General features: G+C 57.0%; 1 protein-coding gene across 1 annotated transcript in view; it reads left to right on the forward strand.

The window, feature by feature from the left end:
• The window catches only part of CARD14 (caspase recruitment domain family member 14), a 28,263-nt gene that overhangs the window by 7,601 nt on the left and 755 nt on the right, over nucleotides 1–19,907 (forward strand). The window contains exons 7-23 of the mRNA XM_078066227.1: nucleotides 165–490; nucleotides 3,647–3,814; nucleotides 4,691–4,810; nucleotides 5,342–5,467; nucleotides 5,699–5,848; nucleotides 6,850–6,966; nucleotides 7,449–7,591; nucleotides 7,737–7,831; nucleotides 9,396–9,456; nucleotides 9,671–9,863; nucleotides 13,349–13,475; nucleotides 13,749–13,986; nucleotides 14,841–14,904; nucleotides 15,629–15,743; nucleotides 16,317–16,490; nucleotides 18,235–18,356; nucleotides 19,292–19,407. Of these exons, the coding sequence (XP_077922353.1) occupies nucleotides 165–490; nucleotides 3,647–3,814; nucleotides 4,691–4,810; nucleotides 5,342–5,467; nucleotides 5,699–5,848; nucleotides 6,850–6,966; nucleotides 7,449–7,591; nucleotides 7,737–7,831; nucleotides 9,396–9,456; nucleotides 9,671–9,863; nucleotides 13,349–13,475; nucleotides 13,749–13,986; nucleotides 14,841–14,904; nucleotides 15,629–15,743; nucleotides 16,317–16,490; nucleotides 18,235–18,356; nucleotides 19,292–19,407 (2,455 nt within the window). The remainder of the gene's footprint in view (nucleotides 1–164; nucleotides 491–3,646; nucleotides 3,815–4,690; nucleotides 4,811–5,341; nucleotides 5,468–5,698; nucleotides 5,849–6,849; nucleotides 6,967–7,448; nucleotides 7,592–7,736; nucleotides 7,832–9,395; nucleotides 9,457–9,670; nucleotides 9,864–13,348; nucleotides 13,476–13,748; nucleotides 13,987–14,840; nucleotides 14,905–15,628; nucleotides 15,744–16,316; nucleotides 16,491–18,234; nucleotides 18,357–19,291; nucleotides 19,408–19,907) is intronic.

Consider the following 19,907-nt stretch of genomic DNA (forward strand, 5'->3'; position numbering starts at 1 on the left):
TGCTATTTATATAACCAAATATTGAGTCTGGTTGAGCCCGGAAGTTTTTAAGGAGACCCACAGATTAGGGTGGGGGCACCTGCTTAAGAGTCTGGGCGGAGGAAGCAAAGCCCCTGGGGGACAAGGAGGGAGGGCGAGGTGGCCCACCCGCCCCTCCTCCGCAGGGCTCATGGAGACGTCCAAGCTGACCGAGTGCCTGGCCGGGGCCATCAGCAGCCTGCAGGAGGAGCTGAGCCAGGAGAAGGGGCAGAAGGAGGCCTTGCTACGGAGCTGTCAACAGCTGCAGGAGCGTCTGGGCCAGGCGGAGGCCCGCGCCCAGAGCCTGGGCCAGATGGAGGCCGAGCACGACCGCTTGAAGCGCGAGGTCAGTGCCCACTTCCACGAGGTGCTGAAGCTCAAGGACGAGATGCTCAATCTGTCCCTACGCTACAGCAACGCGCTGCAGGAGAGGGAGCTGGCCACCACGCGCTGCCGCAGCCTGCAGGAGGAGGTATGTGAGATGGCCCCCCAGCCCCCCGCCCGGGGCCCCTCCGGTGCTGGCCCGTGCAGCCATGAGCTGCCCTGCCTGGAATCCCCTGGGCACTGGCTGGCCCGGGAGGTGCCCTCAGTGGGTGGGGAGGCCCGCCCTGGGCCCCGCCGCCGTGGACACACCTGGGATCCACCTCGTTCCAGCGCTGTTGGTAACCTGGGGCCCGTGGGCCTCTGCCCGCCCCTCCTGTATCGTTCTCAGCGGGGCCTGGGTCTGTGCAATAGGCCAGAGTGTCATCAGTGAGGCCCTCAGACCCCCAAGACACCTTTACTCATTTTTCTGCTGGGAGCCATTATCTTCTGACTGATTTGTAGCAGTTCTTTAAATACTGAGGACATTCCTTATCATCTTGGCATCTGTTGGTTGCCTTTAACTGTGGCTTGGTGTGTTTGTTTTTAGTTTTTACATCTTAACTATATTTAGAAATCATTTCAAATTTATAAAAAAAATACAAATAAAAATATCTATCGTCAACCCTTGAACTGCACGAACCCACTTAAACCCAGATTTTTTTTCCATAAATGCAGCACTGTAAATGTAATTTCTCTTCCTTATGATTTTCTTAAGGACCTTCTCTTTGCCCTAGCTTGCTTTATGGTAAGAATACGGTGTATAATACATATAACACACAGAATGTGTTAATCGGCTATTCATGGGATCAGTGAGGCTTCCAGCTAACAGAAGGCTCTTAGGAGTTAAGTCTCCGGAGGGAGGTTCAAAAGTTATACGTGGGTTTTCTTTTCTTTTCTTTTCTTTTCTTTTTTTTTTTGAGAGGCAGAGAGAGGATGGGGAAGGGTAGAGGGAGAGAGAGAATCTCAAGCAGGCTCCATGCCAGGCATGAAGCCCGATGCGGGGCTCAATCTCACAACCCTGAGATCATGACCTGAGCTGAAATCAAGAGTCGGAAGCTTAACCGACTGAGCCACCCAGGGGCCCCACAGCATGGATATTTTTTAAGAATACAAGGCCCCCCTCTTTTCTGTAATAGACCACTCCCCATTTTGGGTTTGTCTCACGTCTCCTCGTAAGGAGATGGGGGATTATGCCCTTTTGGCAGGACGCTGCACAGACAGGGACCCTGGGCCTGGTTCCAGTGGCCCCACCATGGCGCCAGGCCCAGCGCCCCTTGCAGGGGATGTTCGTATCGCTCACCTGGCTCAGCTGCTGCCTGCTTCCTCTGCTTTCATTCCCTGTTCCTGAGAAGCAGTCTGGGGGGCGGGCAGCTAGGGAACCAGCAAACACCCTGCGGCTCGTGGACATTCCCCCCCAGACAGCCTCACTGGGGATTTTTGCCTGGACTCATCTTTACTCTGGTGGCTGCTAGATGAGGAGCCCCCATCTCCAGTGACTGCTCTGGTCCACCTGTTGGCCCTCAACATCCTGCCCATGAGGGGGAGCCTTTAATCCCCCCAGCTCGTGCATCTGTTGTTGGCTCAGGGACGTGGGTTCCCATTTCCAATGGCGTGTAACATATTACTGTCCTGAATGGGTTTGCACAGATTGTCCCAGATTTGGCCAGGGGGGCCCCTTGAATCTCCTCAGTGTCCTGTGGCATGACCCCTCATTTTCTGAGCACAGACTCCCTTGCTGGTATTGCAAGAGTTCCCGGGATCGTCTCGTCCCCACCCTGCGCCAGCTCTGGGCTCAGCCATTTCCCTGAAAGGCCCTGGATTCTTGCAGAGACCAAGATCGGGGCTCTAGGGGTGCTCACTGCTCCCGGGATCTCTTTGCTCCTTGGCCCTTTCAGCAGACAGACCTAGGAAACGTGCACGTAAATATATACGTACACAGACACGTACAGATATGCATTCGCATTATGCATGCAAGAATGCATGTCCACAGACATACTTGTATTTTAGAAACTGTGAGGTCACACCCACACCTCTAATTCCGGTCAATCCTCAGGGCGTGTCCTTGCCTCCCCCATTCGATCCTCGGGTGCCCCTTCTTCCGCGGTGAGAATCCTCTCACCCACACCAGCGCTCACTTGCTCAATCCTATAGGGCATGGCAAATACTTTCACAATAGCTGTGCCCACACCAGCCCAGTGAACAAAGCTGCTGAGCAGAGCTGAGGGCTTGCAGGTCACGCGCTCCTGTGGCTGCCCAGCTCTCAGTCCCTCTCCCTCCCATCGCTGTGGCTACAGTGTTTGAAATATAATCAGGTTCATTTGCTTAGGTTTATTTTCAGTTTTAGGTCCCCCCCCCCCCGTTCAGGTCTTAATGATTTAATTTTACTTTTTGAATATATGGAGTATAACACGTCTAACCCGGGTGACCCGTAGCAGGAACTGTGTAATTGCTTATGGAAAATTTGCTATGGAGATGTCGGGAGGGAAAAAGTCCAAGTGGGAAGGTTCTTCCTTCTCCTCTTGACCCCAGAGTGAGTGCTGACTCCACCCTGACATCCAGACTTCCTGGGTTGCCTCTTGGGGAACGTCCCTCCCCCCACCCGGGGGCGCCACACCCACCTGGGGTGCTTTCCCAGGTCTGAGTTTCTCTTGGGGCACTATCCTGCAGGTTGGAGGCCAGCAGGACCTGGCCAGGTAGCTTCCAGAGGACCACAGCCCTGGACACGCAACCCGCTGGGCGGGGGTGGGCACATATCTGCATGTGGATTGCGTCCGCGTAGACCAGGCATCTCTGCTCCCCATCTGACTTGATTTCCCCTTTCTTCTCACTTACTGATTTTCACGAATCCCGATTCCCTTTATGCAATGTATCTAGCAGACTATGGAAAGGCAGGGAAGCCAGGGCGCGTGCTGAAGGACTCACTCACTGGCCACTCACCACCCACCAGCTGCTGGGGTCCCGGAGTTTCTAGAGAGGGTCTGAGAGCTGATTTCCCGGGCTCCTTCCTCTGTTCCCTGGGCCCCACCCCAGTGATTTAATGGCTCGCCTCATCTAAAAAATAAAGCTAGAAATGCCTTTCTCCTCCCCGGGGAACTGGAACTATTTACTAGGTAAAACTCTTTAATGGATTTTGAAATCTCGGGGGAGGAGCCCCTCTAAGGATGAAAAGCATCCTCCTGGAGGAGAAAGGTGAGGGAAGCAGGGGCCCCTGGGCTCGTGGAGAACCAGCCCTGACTCGGCCCTTCCTCTCGGCCTCCTCTCGCAGCTGTACCTGATGAAGCAAGAGATGCAGCGCCAGAAGATGTCTTCCTCCTGTGAGCGGGAGTTGCGAGAGCGGTCCCTGCAGATTGCCGGCGGCCTGGAGCCCGGGGACAAGGAGCTGAGCCACCTGAAGGAGGAGATTGAGAAACTCCGGTCACTGACCTTCAGCCTGGTGGGTCCGGCTCCCGTCCCCAGCAGCTGCCCGGGGCTCCCGCAGGCTGGGGGGGTTCTCACAGGTGGTCCGCAGACGGGTGGCTGAGGACCGGGAGCCCATCCAGGGACACCCTACATTTCCCTTCCTGCTCCTCGCCGGCCCCCAACGTGGCAGGATGGACAGCTACTGGACGTGCTGAGCTAAGCCCCCCTCAGCTCAGCAGCTGCTGCGGTGCTGGTTTAGAGGGAATTAGGCTGATTATAAATGACGGGATTCAAGGTTGGGGGGGGGTACTTTTTTGCCTGCAGAATATTCTGCCGTCCCACCCAGGCGCGCTCTGGAAGGAAGCCGCAAAACGGGTGACGCCAACTTCTGGAATTATGCAAACTTCTGCCCCTCCTCGTCGATTCCTTTCAATCAATAAAATGTCTATTTATAGAGCTGTTCCTCCCAATGAGTAGACATTCCCTGGGTGCAGGGCGGGCCGCTGCGGCCGGTCTCCCGCCTAGATGGTGCCACCATTCCGAAGCCCCTTCCTGAGCAGTGGGCCAGAGAGGGAATGGTGTGTCCTCCGTCGGAGACTGTGCTGGTGGATTTGTAGACAGAGCGGCCTGACCCGGCCCACAAGAGGGGATGGCCACCCCGAGAGGCATTCGGTTTCCTTTACTTTCTATCCTTGAGCCCAGAGAAATAGAAGGGAAATGCACGTTTCCCATTTTGATTGTTGACCCTGCCTCTTCTCCTGCCTAGTGTGCAGGGATAAGGTTGAATCCATCCACACGCCCGGCCCCGAAATTTCCTGCTGCCTGTTCTCGGGGCAGGACGACGGGGCGCTTCCCAGGGGCAGGCCTTTCAGGAGGTCGGGGTCCCGGGGCTGACCTCTCTTTGCCCCAGGCGGAGAAGGACATCCTGGAGCAGAACCTGGACGAGGCCCTGGAGAGCAAGCAGGAGCTGGTGGACCGCATCCACTCTCTGCGGGAGCGGGCTGTGGCCGCCGAGGGGCAGCGCAAGCAGGTGACCCCGGCAGGGCAGCGGGCGGGGCAGACGGGCTCTCGCAAGCGCTCAGCCCTCGTGGAAGCCTGATGGAGCACGCACTCGTGGCCCACGGCTAGCGGTCCCGCCTGGTTTGTGGGTGGTCAGAAAAGGATCAGACACACGAGCAACAAAACTCGGTGCTTTCCAGTGGGGGCGGTGAGGTTTATTTAGTTGCTACGCCAGGCGAGGGGAGGATTGGGAGGAAGGGGACAGTGGGAGAGAATGAGGCAGCGTGGAGGGAGATTATTTATGTCTTTTGGGACATGGAGTGAACAGAACGTAGTTATACCTGCAACATCCACGTGTGTTCTGAGAACTGAAAGCAAATCTAATCAGCATAGCAACTCCGTAGACGCACCTTGAAATTTAGCACTTAAGAAACGAGCAGGAGGTCACCGATTTCACCTCCCGAACCGCCCCCTCTGTCCCCGAGGCCCCCCCTGCCCCGCCCCATGCTCCGCCAACCCCCAGCACCGCTGGCCTGCATGGGCTGTGTTTGTCCCCGGCCAGTACTGGGAGGAGAAGGAGCAGACCCTGCTCCAGTTCCAGAGGACGAAGGTAGACTGTGACCTCTACAAGGAGAAGGTGAACGCCCTGCAGAGCCAACTGCAGCAGCTACAGAAGGAACGCGACCAGGTACCTCGGCGGGGAAGGGCCCCGGGCCCCCGGCTGAGCGGTGGCAGAATGTGTCGCCTGGCCGAGGCTCCTCGAGAAGCCTCCGGGGTTTGACCCCGGGCTGGCTGGGGTCACGCGGCTCCCTGCACCACCCGATGGCAGCTGTTCCAGGTTCCCGTCTCTCTCCCCCCGCCGTCCCCTACCGACCCGCTCCCCCGTGCCATCCTCCCTCCTTTCCTGTCTGGCTCCCAGGCCTACTCCGCCCGGGACGCAGCCCAGATGGAGATTTCTCAGAAGCTGACGGAGAAGGACGCCCTCCGCAGGAAAGTATTTGAGCTGACAGACCAGGTCTGTGAACTGCGCCGGCAGCTCCGCAGGCCGAAGGCCGAGTCCCCGCAGGGGGTGAGTGCTTCCCTCCCACCCCGCAGGGAGGCCGGCGGCTGTGCGCGCCCGTGGGGCGGGTCCCAGGCCATGCGCCGCCCCGGCGGGGACATGGGGTTCGGCCGTATCTGCCGCACGCTGGCTCTCGGGGGTGAACCTTGTTGCCAAGTCACTGAAGGCAAGTTGAGTGTGTGTCTGTACCTCCTTTGATGGTAATCATATGCACGTCGTGGGAGAGCTGGCTGGATGGAAGGTTCTGGCAGCTGCCACGTACGGTGTTCGATGAAGAAAGAAAGCCTAGGAAACTGGGCCAGGCAGCCACTCGCTTTTGTAGATGATGCATTCCTGAGATGTTTGCAAGTCCGATGTCCAAGAGCCGACTTCCATGCATGAAGGGAACTATGTTCCCAAAGAGCTAAAATGATTACAAAACCTCCAATTATGGTCCGTCCGCAGCTCCAGCTCCAGGCGCCCGGTGGGTGGGTGAGACCCTTCAGAGGCGCCCGGGACCTCGGTGAGGCCTAGGCAGACCCTCTTCTTCCTAGGCGGAGCCCCCAGCCCTTCCTCCTTCAACCTCCTCACATCTACCACGTTCCAAAAATATATATATACGTATTTTAAAAAGGTAGACCGCAAGATGCCAACTTTCCTGTCCCTGAGTGTGGAGGATGGGAGAACCTTGCTTTCTTCTCTGCTCAGTTCTGTTTGCCCCCAGTATTCTATGTGGAGTTAGGAATATAATACATGTAGCATGTTACTTGTGTCACCGGTAAGGAACAACATGTAATCTCTAAAAGAGATGAAATAGCATTCACCAGGCTGGTTCCTTTCCGTCTCCTCGGGGGTCGGCTCCTGCGGTGCTGGGGGTTCCACGCTCCGAGGAGGGGACATGATGAGGGGAGGCTGCCCGGAGGGTGGAGGCGGGAGGTGGAGGCGGGAGGGAGGGGACTTGCTGGAAACCCCCAAGAGCATCCAAGAGGAAACGTGCCTGAACTGAGCAGCCCGGGGCCTGTCTTCGGCAGCCTAAGCAGGAAGCCGGCGCCAGGGAGCCCTGTCCGAAGGGAAAGCAGCCGCTGGTGCGCATGTTTGCCATCTGCCCGCGGGATGACAGCGACTCCGGCTGCCCCGGCCCCCCTGAGGTACGGCGGGGGCCTCTTCCCCTCCTGGGCCAAGCCAGGTGCACGCTCACCTGGAGGGACAGACGGGGCCTGGCGCACGCAGGTGCTGAAGACGTCCTCGTGACGTGGACGCGGGCCTGTGTTCAGATCTGTGCTGCACGCCTGCCCCGCTGCGCACGTGACCCTCACCAGCCGGGCGCTGGGCCTCTCTGGGCCTCGGTGGCTTCGTATGTGAAGTGGGACCATACTACCCACCGTGTAGATTTATCCAGCTGCACCGAGCAACGTGAGATACGGAAAGCAGCTAGTAGGGTGCCTGGCACACAGTAGGAGCTCAGCTAGCGTGACCTTGCTCTGTGCTATGTCCTTCTCACTGCCCCTGCCCTGACAGTTGGGGACCACGGTTTATTATGGTTTTTCCCCTCACGCCGTGGAGCAGCAGGGGGGTGTCGAGCAGGGTCCCGTGGGAGCCCTGTGCCCACCTCTGCCCTGTCTCCCCCCAGTCTCAGCTCTGCTCTGACCTGAACGCCACGTCCAACCGTGAGCTGGTGGACAGCTTCCGCTCCAGCAGCCCCGTGCCTCCCAGTCCGCAGTCCCTGTACAAGAGGGCCACAGAGGACTTCCGGGAAGACCCCGGGTCTTTCAGGTAACGACTGGCAACGGGGTTCAGATGGCGCGGGCCCCGGCAGCTCACTGGGACACGGGCCGAGGGCGGGGCAGGTGCAGGGGCTCTGGGTCTGAGCAGGGAGCAAGCGAGGCAGCCCGAGCGGCCTTCTTCCCGTGCTTTCCAGTGGCTTCCCAGAAATCCTGCAGGTGGACCGGGGACCCTCCCCGGGGGCGAGGGCAGGTGACGCAGACCTGGATTATGAGATCGTAGACAGGGCAGGTGAGTGCGCCCCACCTGGGCCTCTGCAGCCCCCCCCCTCCCCTGAGCTGGGCTGGCTGAGCAGAAGTGAGAACAGGGGTCTTCAGGGAGGCAGGTGAGACAGCCCCGTACCTCCCCAGGGTTGGGCTGAGGAGGCGAGCTTCACCGCTGCCCCGCCCTGGGCCTCTGGGGAATCCTGACTACCTGGTCCTTTAAGCCCATGCCCTGTTTACTGGGCATCCTTTCTGTCTCTCACCTTGAAGCCAAGGGAGTTGTGTTCATCTTCCCGTCCAGCTCAGCATTACCGCTCAGGTAGCTCTGGACACACGTGTTCTCTCCATCCCTCCCTGCTCTGATGGCGACATCAGAAGGCAGCAGGCTTTAGTCCCCCACGCCTGGAAAAGGCACCTGCTGGGAGCATCTCTCCCCCCAGGTGTGGCACGTGAGACCTTCCCACATCTCCTGTGGCTTATTCCTCATATTTGTGACTTGGCTTGTCTCCTCTCCTTCTCAACCATGGGCCCCACACAGACAGCCTCCTCACCTTTTCCACCCTGCACACCTGCCTCCCCCCCGTGGGCCTCGTGCAGAGCAGGTACTTAGCACCCCGTCTGGAATTCACCCCAGTGGCCACCAGGGGGCGCACAAACCTCGAGCTGTTCAGAACATCCACCCCTTTAGGGCAGGTGGGGTCCGAGGCTCCCAGTGGGTCACTTGACCAGAAACCTTGCCCCCTGCGAGATGGGGTTAACCGAGAGGGTCCCCCCAGGGCATATCCATCCTGGATGTGATGCTCTTTGTTTCCTTTTTTTTTTTTTAAGATTTTATTTATTTATTCGACAGACAGAGAGAGAGGGAACACAAGCAGGGGGAGTGGGAGAGGGAGAAGCAGGCTTCCCGAGGAGCAGGGAGCCCGATGCGGGGCTCGATCCCAGGATCCTGGGATCATGACCTGAGCCGAAGGCAGATGCTTAACAACTGAGCCACCCAGGCGCCCCTTTTTGTTTCCTTCTGCCACAATTCTGTAGAGCGTCCTAGTTTATACACTTTTAGTGGAATTGACCTCAAGTACATCAGGAGTATACTATTTTCATTTGACTCTGAATGTAATCATGGATGGAGTTTTGCCTGTGAGCTCGGCAACCGTTGACCCAGGCAGAAATGCGGCCCATTTTTTTTTTAAGTTTTTATTTTAATCACCCAGTGCTCATCACAAGTGTACTCCTTAATCCCCATCACCTATTTCACCCACCCACCCCCACCTAGATTTGATTTTTAATGAAGCCAGACATCCAAACTCCAGCTGCCCTATCCTGTAAAATGTTGGCAAGTCATTCAACTATCTCATAAGGACACATTATAAGTCAAACCCCACTCCTGTTTGGGGAAGATGACCTCAAGATTCTAAGCAGTGAGGAAGGGAAGAGGCAGGGAGGTTCAGCCTCAGCAGGAGGAGACAGACCAGCATGGGGTGCTGCCCAAGGCTGGGGTGGGGGGACGAGGTTGCCCGAGTAAGCAAAGCTCCGTTGGGAGGGGAGAGCCGGGGGGCTGGCCTGGCCTGTCTGAGCCCTCCACTTCCGTTCAGACGTTCCTGAGTGTGAGAGCAGCCTGCAGCCGTGGGCCGGGGGCCTCACCCTGTCGTCCAGGTGAGTGGCGGGAGGGGCCGGGGCCAGCAGGTGGCAGGGCAGAGTGAGGGCTGTGTCCTATCACTATTGGGAGGTGATGGCCCCTCTGAGGATGAGGTCATGGTTGGGGTGTGTGTGTGTGTGAGAATTCCAGAATGCTGGGGCCAGCGGGGCCAGGGCCTGGCCTGACCTCCTGCTCTGGTGGCTCGTGGGCTCTGTCACCCCCCTCCTGCAGCGGCGTCCCAGTGCGGAGGAGGCCGGCCCGCAAGATCCTGAGCCAGGTCACCGTGCTGGCCTTCCAGGGGGACGCGCTGCTGGAGCAGATAAGCATCATCGGTGGCAACCTCACGGGCATCTTCATTCACCGGGTCACCCCCGGCTCGGCGGCGGACGAGATGGCCTTGCGCCCGGGCACCCAGATCATGATGGTGAGTGCAGCCCCCGCCCCACAAGCCGCCGCCCCGGGACCTTCTCCGGGTGGGGTCCGACTTGACAAGGGCGTGTTGTCAGGATAGCCCAGGCTCCCTCTCGGGCTGAGGTTACACTCACTTAAAGGCTACGTTCCAGTTGACTCCCATGGGAACCCCGCCCCGTCTGGATCCCTGACGTTCGTGAACTCGGCTGGGTGAGCCCGCGAGCTCAGGCGAGGACCACCTGCCATCTGAGAAGGCTTCTGGCTGCAGCGGCCCTGACCCCGGACCTTTCCATAGGGCCATAGCCCGTTCTTTTACTGTGCTGATCACGTTGTGTGTATGTAGTAAAATACACAGCCATCACATACAATTCACCATCTCGTTGGGGGCATCTTTAAACCTTTTTTATTGCAAAATATTCATTAAACTGCAAAACCCATAAATATACCGCTTGACTAATTATTATCAAGTGAATATGTGGGCAGGGAGGTGACTTTGATGTGGCCTGGAAGCAGAAAACAGTCACCCTGTTCCTGAGGCTGGTTCCCCCAGGAGGAGCCTGGGGTGAGCCTGGGGTGAGGTGGGGGCAGCCTGCGGCGGAGGCGAAGGCTGAGAAGTGTGGGCAGGCGCCGCCTTTGCTCCGGAGCCCTGGGCCCGCCGGCTTCTCCCTCACCGCTAACAGGCTACGTTGTGGTTAAAGCAACTTTTATGATGTTTGGGGAGACAGTCCTGATATCTTAATGTATTTTATTATTATTTATTTACTTTTGAGTTTTTAATTCCAGTTAGTTAACATACAGTGTTATGTTAGTCTCAAGTGTACAATACAGTAACTCAACACTTTGGTAATCACCCGCTGCTCTTCCCAACTCTTGAATCCCCATCACCTGTTTCCCCCATCTCCCCACCACCTCCCCTCCGTAACCATCAGTGTGTTCTCTAGAGTTTAGAGTTGGTTTGTCTCTCTTTTTTCCCCTTTGCTCATTTCTTTTGTTTCTTAAATTCCACATATGAGTGAGATCATATGATAATTGTCTTTCTCTGACTTATTTATTTCACTAAGCATAATATCCTCCAGTGGCATCCATGTCATTGCAAATGGCAAGATTTCATTCTTTTTGATGGCTGAGTAATATCCCATTGTGTGTATATACCACAGCTTCTTTTTTTTTTTTTTTAGGATTTTATTTATTTATTTGACAGCGAGAGACACAGCGAGAGAGGGAACACAAGCAGGGGGAGTGGGAGAGAGAGAAGCAGGCCTCCCACGGAGCAGGGAGCCCAATGCGGGGCTCGATCCCAGGACCCTGGGATCATGACCTGAGCCGAAGGCAGACGCTTAACGACTGAGCCACCCAGGCGCCCCAATACCACAGCTTCTTTATCTATTCATCTGTTGATGGACATCTGGGCTCCTTCCATAGTTTGGCTATTGTGGACATTACTGCTATGAACATTGGGGTGCAGGTGCCCCTTCAAATAAGTATGTTTGTATCCTTTGGGTAAATACCCAGTAGTGCAATTGCTGGATCATGGGGTAGCTCCATTTTTAACTTTTTGAGGAAACTCCATACTGTTTTCCAGAGTGGCTGCACCAGCTTGCATTCCCATCAACAGTGTAGGAGGGTTCCCCTTTCTCCGCATCTCCGCCAACATCTGTTGTTTCTTGTGTTGTTGATTTTAGCCATTCTGACAAGGGTGCGGCCATATCTCATTGCGGTTTTGATTTGCATTTCCCTGAGGATGAGTGATGTTGAGCATCTTTTCATGTGTCTGTTGGCCATCTGGATGTCTTCTTTGGAGAAATATCTACTCATGTCTTCTGCCCATTTTTTTTTCTTCTGCCCATTTTTAACTGGATTATTTTTTGGGTGTTGAGTTTTGTAAGTTCTTTATATATTTTGGATACTAACCCTTTGTTGGATATGTAATTTGCAAATATCTTCTCTCATTCCATAGGCTGGCTTTTAGTTTTGTTGATTGTTTCTTTCACTGTGCAGAAGCTTTTTATTTTTATGTCTTTTGAGTCCCTTGTCTCTGGCTACGCGTCTAGTAAGTTGCTGGGGCTGAGATCAAAGAAGTTACTGCCTGTGTTGTCCTGTAGGATTTTTATGGTCTCAGGTCTCACATTTAGGTCTTTCATCCACTTTGAATTTGTTTTTCTGTATGGTGTAAGAAACTGGTCCGGTTTCATTCTTTTGCACATAGCAAAAACTCCCCAATTTTCCCAACGCCATTTATGGAAGAGACTGTCTTTTTTTTCATTGGATATTCTTTCCTGTTTTGTCGAAGATTAGTTGACCATAGAGTTGAGGGTCGATTTCTGGGCTCTCTATTCTGTTCCATTGATCTACATGTCTGTTTTTGTGGTGTTACCATAGTGTCTCGATGACCACAGCCTTGTAATAAAACTTGAAGTCTGGAATCGCGATGCCTCCAGCTTTGCTTTTCTTTTTCAAGGTTGCTTTGACTATTTGGGGTCTTTTGTTTTATATAAATTTTAGGATTGTTTGTTCTAGTTCTGTGAAAAGTGCTGGTGGTATTTTGATGGGGATTGCATTAAATGTGTAGTTTGTTCCGGGTAGTAGAGACATTTTAACAATATTTGTTCTTCCAACCCATGCGCTTGGAATGTCTTTCCATATTTTTGTGTCATCTTCAATATTTTTCATCAGTGTTTTATAGTTTTCAGAGGACAGATATTTTTCCCTCTTTGGTCAGGTTTATTCTTGGTGCTATTGTAAATGGGATTGTTTCCTTGATTTCTTGTTCTGCTGCTTCATTATTGGTGTATTGGAATGCAATGGATTTTTGTACGTTGATTTTGGATCCTGTGACATTACTGAGTTCATAGATCGGTTCTAGCAGTTTCTTGGTGGAGTCTTTCAGGTTTTCTACATAGGGTATCCTGTCATCTGCAAATAATGAAAGTTTTAGTCCTTCCTTAACAATCTGGATGCCTTTTATTTCTTTTTGTTGTCTGATGCGGTAGCTAGAATATTTTTTTCATGATAAAAATATATACTCTCCTAAACTTAAAACCACCCAGGGTTGAGCGAATGAGTGGGGTGGACAGCGAGAGCCCTGTGCCTGTGGGCTTTCACCACCAGGGCAGCAAAAGGGTGGGGGGGAGGGTTGCCACCCAACGTCCTGCAGGGCCTGGGGCCAGCCCCACAGCACAGAACAGTGGCCTCACATGTCAATAGTCCCAAGCTGAGAACCCCTGACCTGAAATGCTCTAGAGTGGAATCTATCTTGAAGAGTGGAAACTCGGCCCTCAGCGGTAATCTTGGCACACCGCGTGTTGGGGAAGGGTGGGTGCTTGATTCTCGGCACGGGAATGAGTGTAGTTGGAGGAGACCACATCAAGATGTCCTGAAGCAGGGCCGGTGGCAAGGGCTCTGGTGGGTGCGTGTGGATGGCTGGGAAGGGTGAGCGGGTCCTACTGTAGAGTCCAGAATCCAGGTCAAAAGAGGCCGACACTGGTGATTTGCCCTCAGGTGGATTATGAGGCAACAGAGCCCTTGTTCAAGGCCACCTTGGAGGACACGACCCTGGAGCAAGCTGTCGGACTTCTCCAGAGGGTCAACGGCTTCTGCTGCCTGTCTGTGAAGGTCAACATGGAGGGTACACACTCCCGCACCCCGTCCACCCCGTGAGGCCACCACCTGAGACCTGAGCCCCTGGCTGTGCGAGGCCAGCCCTCTCACGCACCCCAGAACCAGACTGTGCCCTAAGTGTGCAGAGGGCTGTGGGCAGCTGGGGATCTCCTTCCTGCCATTGGCTCCAGCACCAGAATGGCTCCCAAGACTCTGGGGGAGGTTCCTTCCTTCTCTCTGGCTTTCACATTCCAGAACCTTCCCCGAGTGGGATCATGGCCCCGGGCTTATCTTTGATCAGGTTATAAGAAGTTGGTCCAGGACCTGGAGGCCAAAGTGGTTACCTCGGGGGATTCCTTCTACATCCGGGTGAACCTGGCCATGGAGGCACGGGCAGAGGGGGAGCTGCGGGTGCGATGCAGTGACATTCTGCACGTCAGCGACACCATGTTCCAGGGTCGCAGCTGCTGGCACGCCCACCGCGTGGGCCCCTACAGTACGAAGGGCGTCGAGCACGGCACCATCCCCAACTACGCCAGGTGAGCAGCGGAAGTGCACTCCAACACCACCCCAGGTTGGGCCAGGGGCGCAGCCGGGGGCCTGGCTGGCTTCCTGTGAACGACCCCTCCTGCCCAAGAGGAGAGGGTGGGCATGATGAGACACCCCAAAGTGGAATCCCCAGTGTGCCACCGCAATGTCACCACTTAGATGGGGTTTCTTTGTGGAAAGGGATGACCCTTGGTCCTAGACCATTCTAGAGCATTCAGGACCAGCGTGACATTTGGGGCTGGCTCACTAGGTCACGGGGAGCCATCCTGGGCACTGCAGGACGGTGAGCGGCATCCACCCACTGGACACCAGGAGTCCCTCTGCCCCCAAGACAATTAAAATGTCTCCAGACATTGCCCAGTGTCTCCTGTGGGTTGGGTGACCACCATCCTGGTGTGTCCAGGACTATTTTGGTTAAAGCCGGGAAAGTCCCATGTCCTGGGGAACCCCTCAGTCCTGGGCCAACTGGGACAGTGGGCCACCCTCCTTGGGAGCAGCATCAGCCCTGCTGAGAACCGTGTTCTAGATTAACCGTAGTGCACAAAGCAGGGCGTCTTGCCCAGAAGCCTCATCGCTCTCAGTGATGCCAGGCTGGCTGTCGAGGTTCTAGAGCGTGGCCCAGACCCAGGCTCCCACGGAGTCATCTGGGTCCCAATTCAGAACAATTCCATTGGCAGCTGCAGGGGACAGGCTGAGGCTTTGCAGTTTTCCAAAAGCCCCAGGGGACTGTAATGCACCCCCCCAGGGTGGGGTCGCAGGGGTGGGTTCGGGGGTGCTGGGCAGGGGCCTGCTTCTTCTTCGAGTCCTCCTTGCCCCTGGGTCAGGGCCGGTCTCCTTTGCACAGGGCTCAGCAGCTGCTCATCGCCCTCATCCAGGACATGGCTCAGCAAAGCACCATCGCCCGCAAGGTGAGGTGGTGAGACCTGCCAACCCGGATCCCGGACACAGGGCCCTGCTGCGGTGGGTCCTGCCTCTCTATCCTGGCCTTCCTCCTCCTGGCTCACATCATCTGGGGTGGGTCCCGCCTGGAGGGTCCTGGCCCCATCTGGGGTGGGTTAGAAGAGGGGCAGGTGCTGGCCTGGGGGCCCAGGGACAGGGCCCATAGGCTGCTGACCCCATGGGTGTGACCTGGCGTGTCTCTCCCCGGTGGTCCCTCCAGGCCTTCACCTGGGCCTGCACACCACACCCAGCCTGCAGGCTCCTCTGTGTGCGCAGACACATCACATAGGCTGTCTCTGTCACCCTCCCAGGTCATCTCGTTTGCCTGTCCATCTGCACCCCATCCTAGAACCTCTGATGTCCCGACATAGAACATTCAGCTGTCCCCCAGCAGGATGTTAGGGCAGCTTCCCTGGATTGGGGCAGGGCTAGGCTGTGGGGGCCCCTAGTCTTCCCTCCTGCTTTTTTGCAGCCTGCCCTCACTTTGGACGCCACACTCAGGGGTGCCCTGCTCGGGGGCTCTGCCTGAGGACCCTGTCCTGCCTCCCTTCGGCTCCCACCCTCTGACATGGGGCCCAAGCCTCCTGGCTGTTCAGTGGGCACAGCCTGGTGGCCCAGGGGCCAGCTTGGATTTTGCAGTGGGCTAGGGTCCTGTCGGCTTGGACACCTGCTCGTCCCTCTTCCCTCCTCCAGCAGTCTTCCGGGGGACCCCAGAAGCTGGTCCGCATCGTCAGTGTGGACAGAACCAAGGCCAGCCCTCTGCGCTCATCCTTCGATGGGGCCCTGTGGGAGCCCAGCAAGCTGGAAGGTGAGGCGGGTAGCACAGGCCGAGGGGGCCCTTGATCGCCACTGTGTGACGTGTGTGGGTGTGAGGTCATGACAGAGGTCAGCGTGGCACACACCCCTATCAGGTCAAACCCTGCAATGAAGACAGTGGGAGTGGATTGAGAGCGAGGTGAATTGTTTTGAATTAATTTTCTTCTTTTTGGCAAGTGCTTTGGGTGCAAGATATGACTATTGAAAACAGAAGTACAATCTAGAAGAGCAGGGACCAGGAGGGAGGGAGGCCTGGTGCTGTGGGTCCAGCAAGGGCGAGGACCCTGGGGCCAGCGGTCTTGCAGCATGCTGGAAAGGAAGAGGACCGCTTTTCTCTATCCCCGCTGTGGGCCTGGGGAGCTGAGCCCGGAGAGACGCAGAGCTACCTCATCAACGGGTGCGAAGAACCACCAGCCACGGGGTGTGGGACGCACATGTCCCTGGTGCGGGCTGAGCCTGTGTTACTGTTACTGCCCCAAACACACTCAGTCTGTCCTGCGGCCTGAGAGGCTGGCGGACGGCCCAGCTTGGCGCCCGGCCCGCTCACACCTCCTCTCCCCCACAGAGCCCTCCACCGCGTGCTTCTGGGCCGAGAGCTGCTTCACCCTGGTGCCCTACACCCTGGTGCACCCCCACAGGCCCAGCCAGCCCCGGCCAGTGATCTTCGTGCCCAGGGTGGTAGGGAAGATCCTGAGCGAGAAGCTGTGCCTCCTCCAAGGGTTCAAGAAATGCCCAGCAGGTACGCCGTCACCTGGGAGCCCCACCTGCCTGCCGCGTGGCAGGGCAAGGCCTTGGCAGAATGCTTGCCTTCGCTCGGGAGAGCGGTGTGGAGGTCACTGTGCGAGTGTCCCGGGCCGCTTGGAACAGCAGAGGTCTATTCCCCCGTGGTGATGGAGTCCAAAAGGCTGAGATCCAGGCGTCTCTGCTGCCCCCCGCCCCCGTCCTGCCCAGAGGCTCTCAGGGGGAGTCACTCCTTTCCTCTTCTGGCTTCCAGTGGTGCTGATGGTCCTGGGGGTCCTTGGCTTGTGGCTGCGTCACTTCTGTCTCTGCCTCCTTGTCACCTGGCCTCCTCCCGTCTCTCTGTGTCTTCACACGGTCTTCTTATAAGGAACCAGTCATGGATTCAGGGTCCATCTTACTCCAGTGTGACCTCATCTTCACTAACCACACCTGCCAAGACCCTATTTCCAAATACGGTCACATTCCCAGGTTCCAGACGGTCACGCATCCTGGGGGTTGCTATTCAATCCGGTGCAGTTACTGGTGGCAGATAGGTTTGTACGCAAGTGGGGCAGGACCCCCAAATGGCTCTGTCCACCTGCTCACCCCCAGAGCTGCTTGGTGGAGAGTCACGGAGAGGAACGGGCCATCTGGAATCCTGGATCCCAGGGGACAGGGTCTGAGTGTCTGCACAGCAAGAGAGGTGGTTCCAAGGTTGGCGAGCTGGAGAGCAGCTTTGTGGGTTTTCATCCATCAGCTCGTCACTGGCCGATGGCTACGGGAAGCCTTGGGTTACCACCGGAGGGGGAATAGGGCTCTGTCCGGACCCCCTGGGGTTCACAGAGGGCACAGGGGTGAGCGAGTCTGGCTCCTCTAGCTGGCACCTCCCATATGCCAGGTTCCCTGAGGGGAGCTGGAGAGGGGAAGCCTCCTGCAGACAGACAGGCTGCCGGGCGTTGGCTCCACAAGTGGCCCAGAGGGGGAGACAGGGGCTTTGGAGAAGACGGGGGCGCAGCTGGGCTCTGACGGGCAGGCAGGAGCTGGGGGGGCCGCAGGCCGGGCGGAGGTGCTGCGCGTGCGGCCCCGGGGGCCAGAGGTGCAGGTGCACGACGCCGGGGGGGAAAGGCCGCGGAGAGCAGTGTCCGTGAGCTGGAGTCCCCGTGACAGGGGTGGGGGCGGGGGGAGGCCTGACCGAGGAGGACGCGCGCTCAGACAGAGGCGATTCAGGAAGAAAAGCAAAAGCGGGGTGTTTTGACAGGTTTATTCAGGGCAAGGGCTCTCAACCTTGGCCCTGACAGTCGGGTGGGGCTGCCTCCCCCTGTGTGGGGGCGTCCTGGGTCCTGCAGGACGTCGAGCAGCACCCCGGCCTCCACCCAGTAGACACAGTAGCATGCCCCCCCAGTGGTGACAGCCACAGACGTCTCCAGACGTTGCCAAGTGTCCCCTGGGGGTACAGCCGCGCCCAGCTGGGAAGCGCTGACGTGTGGGCTCTAAGGCATTGCTAGGTGTGAGAAGCTGGATGTGTGCACTTGCACTTTTGGAGCTTACGTGGGGGTGATGGGGAGGGGCTCGTTTATCTGCATCGCTGAGTGTGCAGGGCACAGACTCCTCTTGAGTGCAAAGAGCAGGGTCAGGTTTATAAAGAGGACATCCTGGGAGGCGTGTCCCCCACAGCTGGTGGGGGACCGTGGGGGGGCATGTGCAGCATGGAGCTCCCTCAGGACCTCACAGAGTGTGATGTCCCCGTCTACTGTCACCTTCAGAGTACTTGAGCCAGAAGGAATACGATGCCTCCAGCCAGAGAGGGGACATCATCCAGGAGGGGGAGGCATCTGGTGGCCGCTACTGGGTGACCCGCCGGGCTGTCGAGTCCCTCATGGAAAAGGTAAGGGGGGCACCTGGGTGGCTCAGTCAGTTAAGCGTCTGCCTTCGGCTCATGTCATGATCCTGGGGTTCTGGGATCAAGCCCCGCATCATCGGGCTCCCTGCTCAGCGGGAAGCCTGCTTCTCCCTCTCCCACTGCCCCTCCCCTCAACTCATGCTCCCTGTCTCTCAGTCCTTCTCTCTCTCTCAAATAAATAAAATCTTTAAAAAAAGAAAAGGTAAGGGGCAGGTGGGGGCTGCTCTGGGGGCTTGGGGACCATCTCCAGAGGACGGTGGTGGGATAGGGCAGGAAGGACTGACCTTGAGATCTGGGGGACCCTGGTCACCAACCTGCAGGCCAGAGACCCCCAGTGCTGGTGCTCAGCTCATCTCTGGCTCTGTGTTCAGAGGGAGGAGTGCAGAAAGATCCAGCCTGTCTCTGCCATCTGGGATCCGTGGGACTCTGGGCCAGCCTCTTAACATCCCTGAGCCCGGTTCCTCAACACAGGAAATGCTGAATAATATTTGTTAAATAACGAGTAAGATAGAGATAACACCCCATGACTTGAGGCTCACACAAATATATGAAAGGCAGCTTACGGTGAACCGTGCAGTTTTATGTGGACCTAAGAGGGCCAGGCCCAGCTGTGCACCAGAGGCAGACGCCCCCTTCCCAACAGCCCCCTCGCCTCCCCCCCCCACCGCAGAGGCTGATGGAGGCTTCCGACCCCTCGGGTTCCAGCCCCCCTCAAAGTCTCCCTCAACTCCAATGGCTTGCAGTTCCTAGATTTTCCAGATGACAAACCAAAGGGACAGACTCTTGATTGTAGAACAAGTGCCCTCGGCCACCACAGAGCATCCCCGGCTTCTCTTCCCAGCGCCCCCCCGGGCGTGGGCTCCCTTTGCTGTCTCCGAGGCCAAGGACCTTGACCCATCCATCTCCCCCGTCCCCTCCAGAACACCCACGCCCTCCTGGACATCCAGCCGGACAGCATCTGTGCCCTGCACAGGATGGAGATCTTCCCCATCATCATCCACATCCACATCAACGAGAGGGCAGCAAAGAAACTCAAGTAGGTGTGCCCCCAAGGGCTGGCGGTGGGGTCTACACCTGGCGCCACGTGCCTCCAGGGCATGGGGCGGGGGTCTCCGGGACCTCGCCCTGCGCCAGCCCCTGGAAGCGTGGCAGGGCAGTTCCCCCACAGCTTCTGGGACAAAGGACCTGCTGCCCTCCCCCAGGCAATAGCCTGGGGGACGGTGAGGCGAGACCTGGAGCCTGCCTTGACTTGACTAAGGGCACGTGTTCACTGGGGTACACACAGCTGACAGTCCACCTGCCCTAGGTGAGAACAGGGGCTGAAAACCATTACTTGGTTTACGGCTGGGGACAAACCCAGACGTCCTGTTGCCCCGTTATAATGTGTCAGCTGAGCTTGTAAACCAGACCCCCCCACCCCGTGCAAGTCATCTGGGGCCTGATTCGCGTGTCCTCTACGAGGCACTTGGGCCCCTCGAAGCGGGGGTCTGTACGCTGTCCCCTGGACTCCGAGCTGGGCTCTGCTCCGGGCAGCCA

Source organism: Halichoerus grypus, chromosome 2 (genome assembly GCF_964656455.1).
Source record: "Halichoerus grypus chromosome 2, mHalGry1.hap1.1, whole genome shotgun sequence".
NCBI classification, from domain to species: Eukaryota; Metazoa; Chordata; class Mammalia; order Carnivora; family Phocidae; genus Halichoerus; species Halichoerus grypus.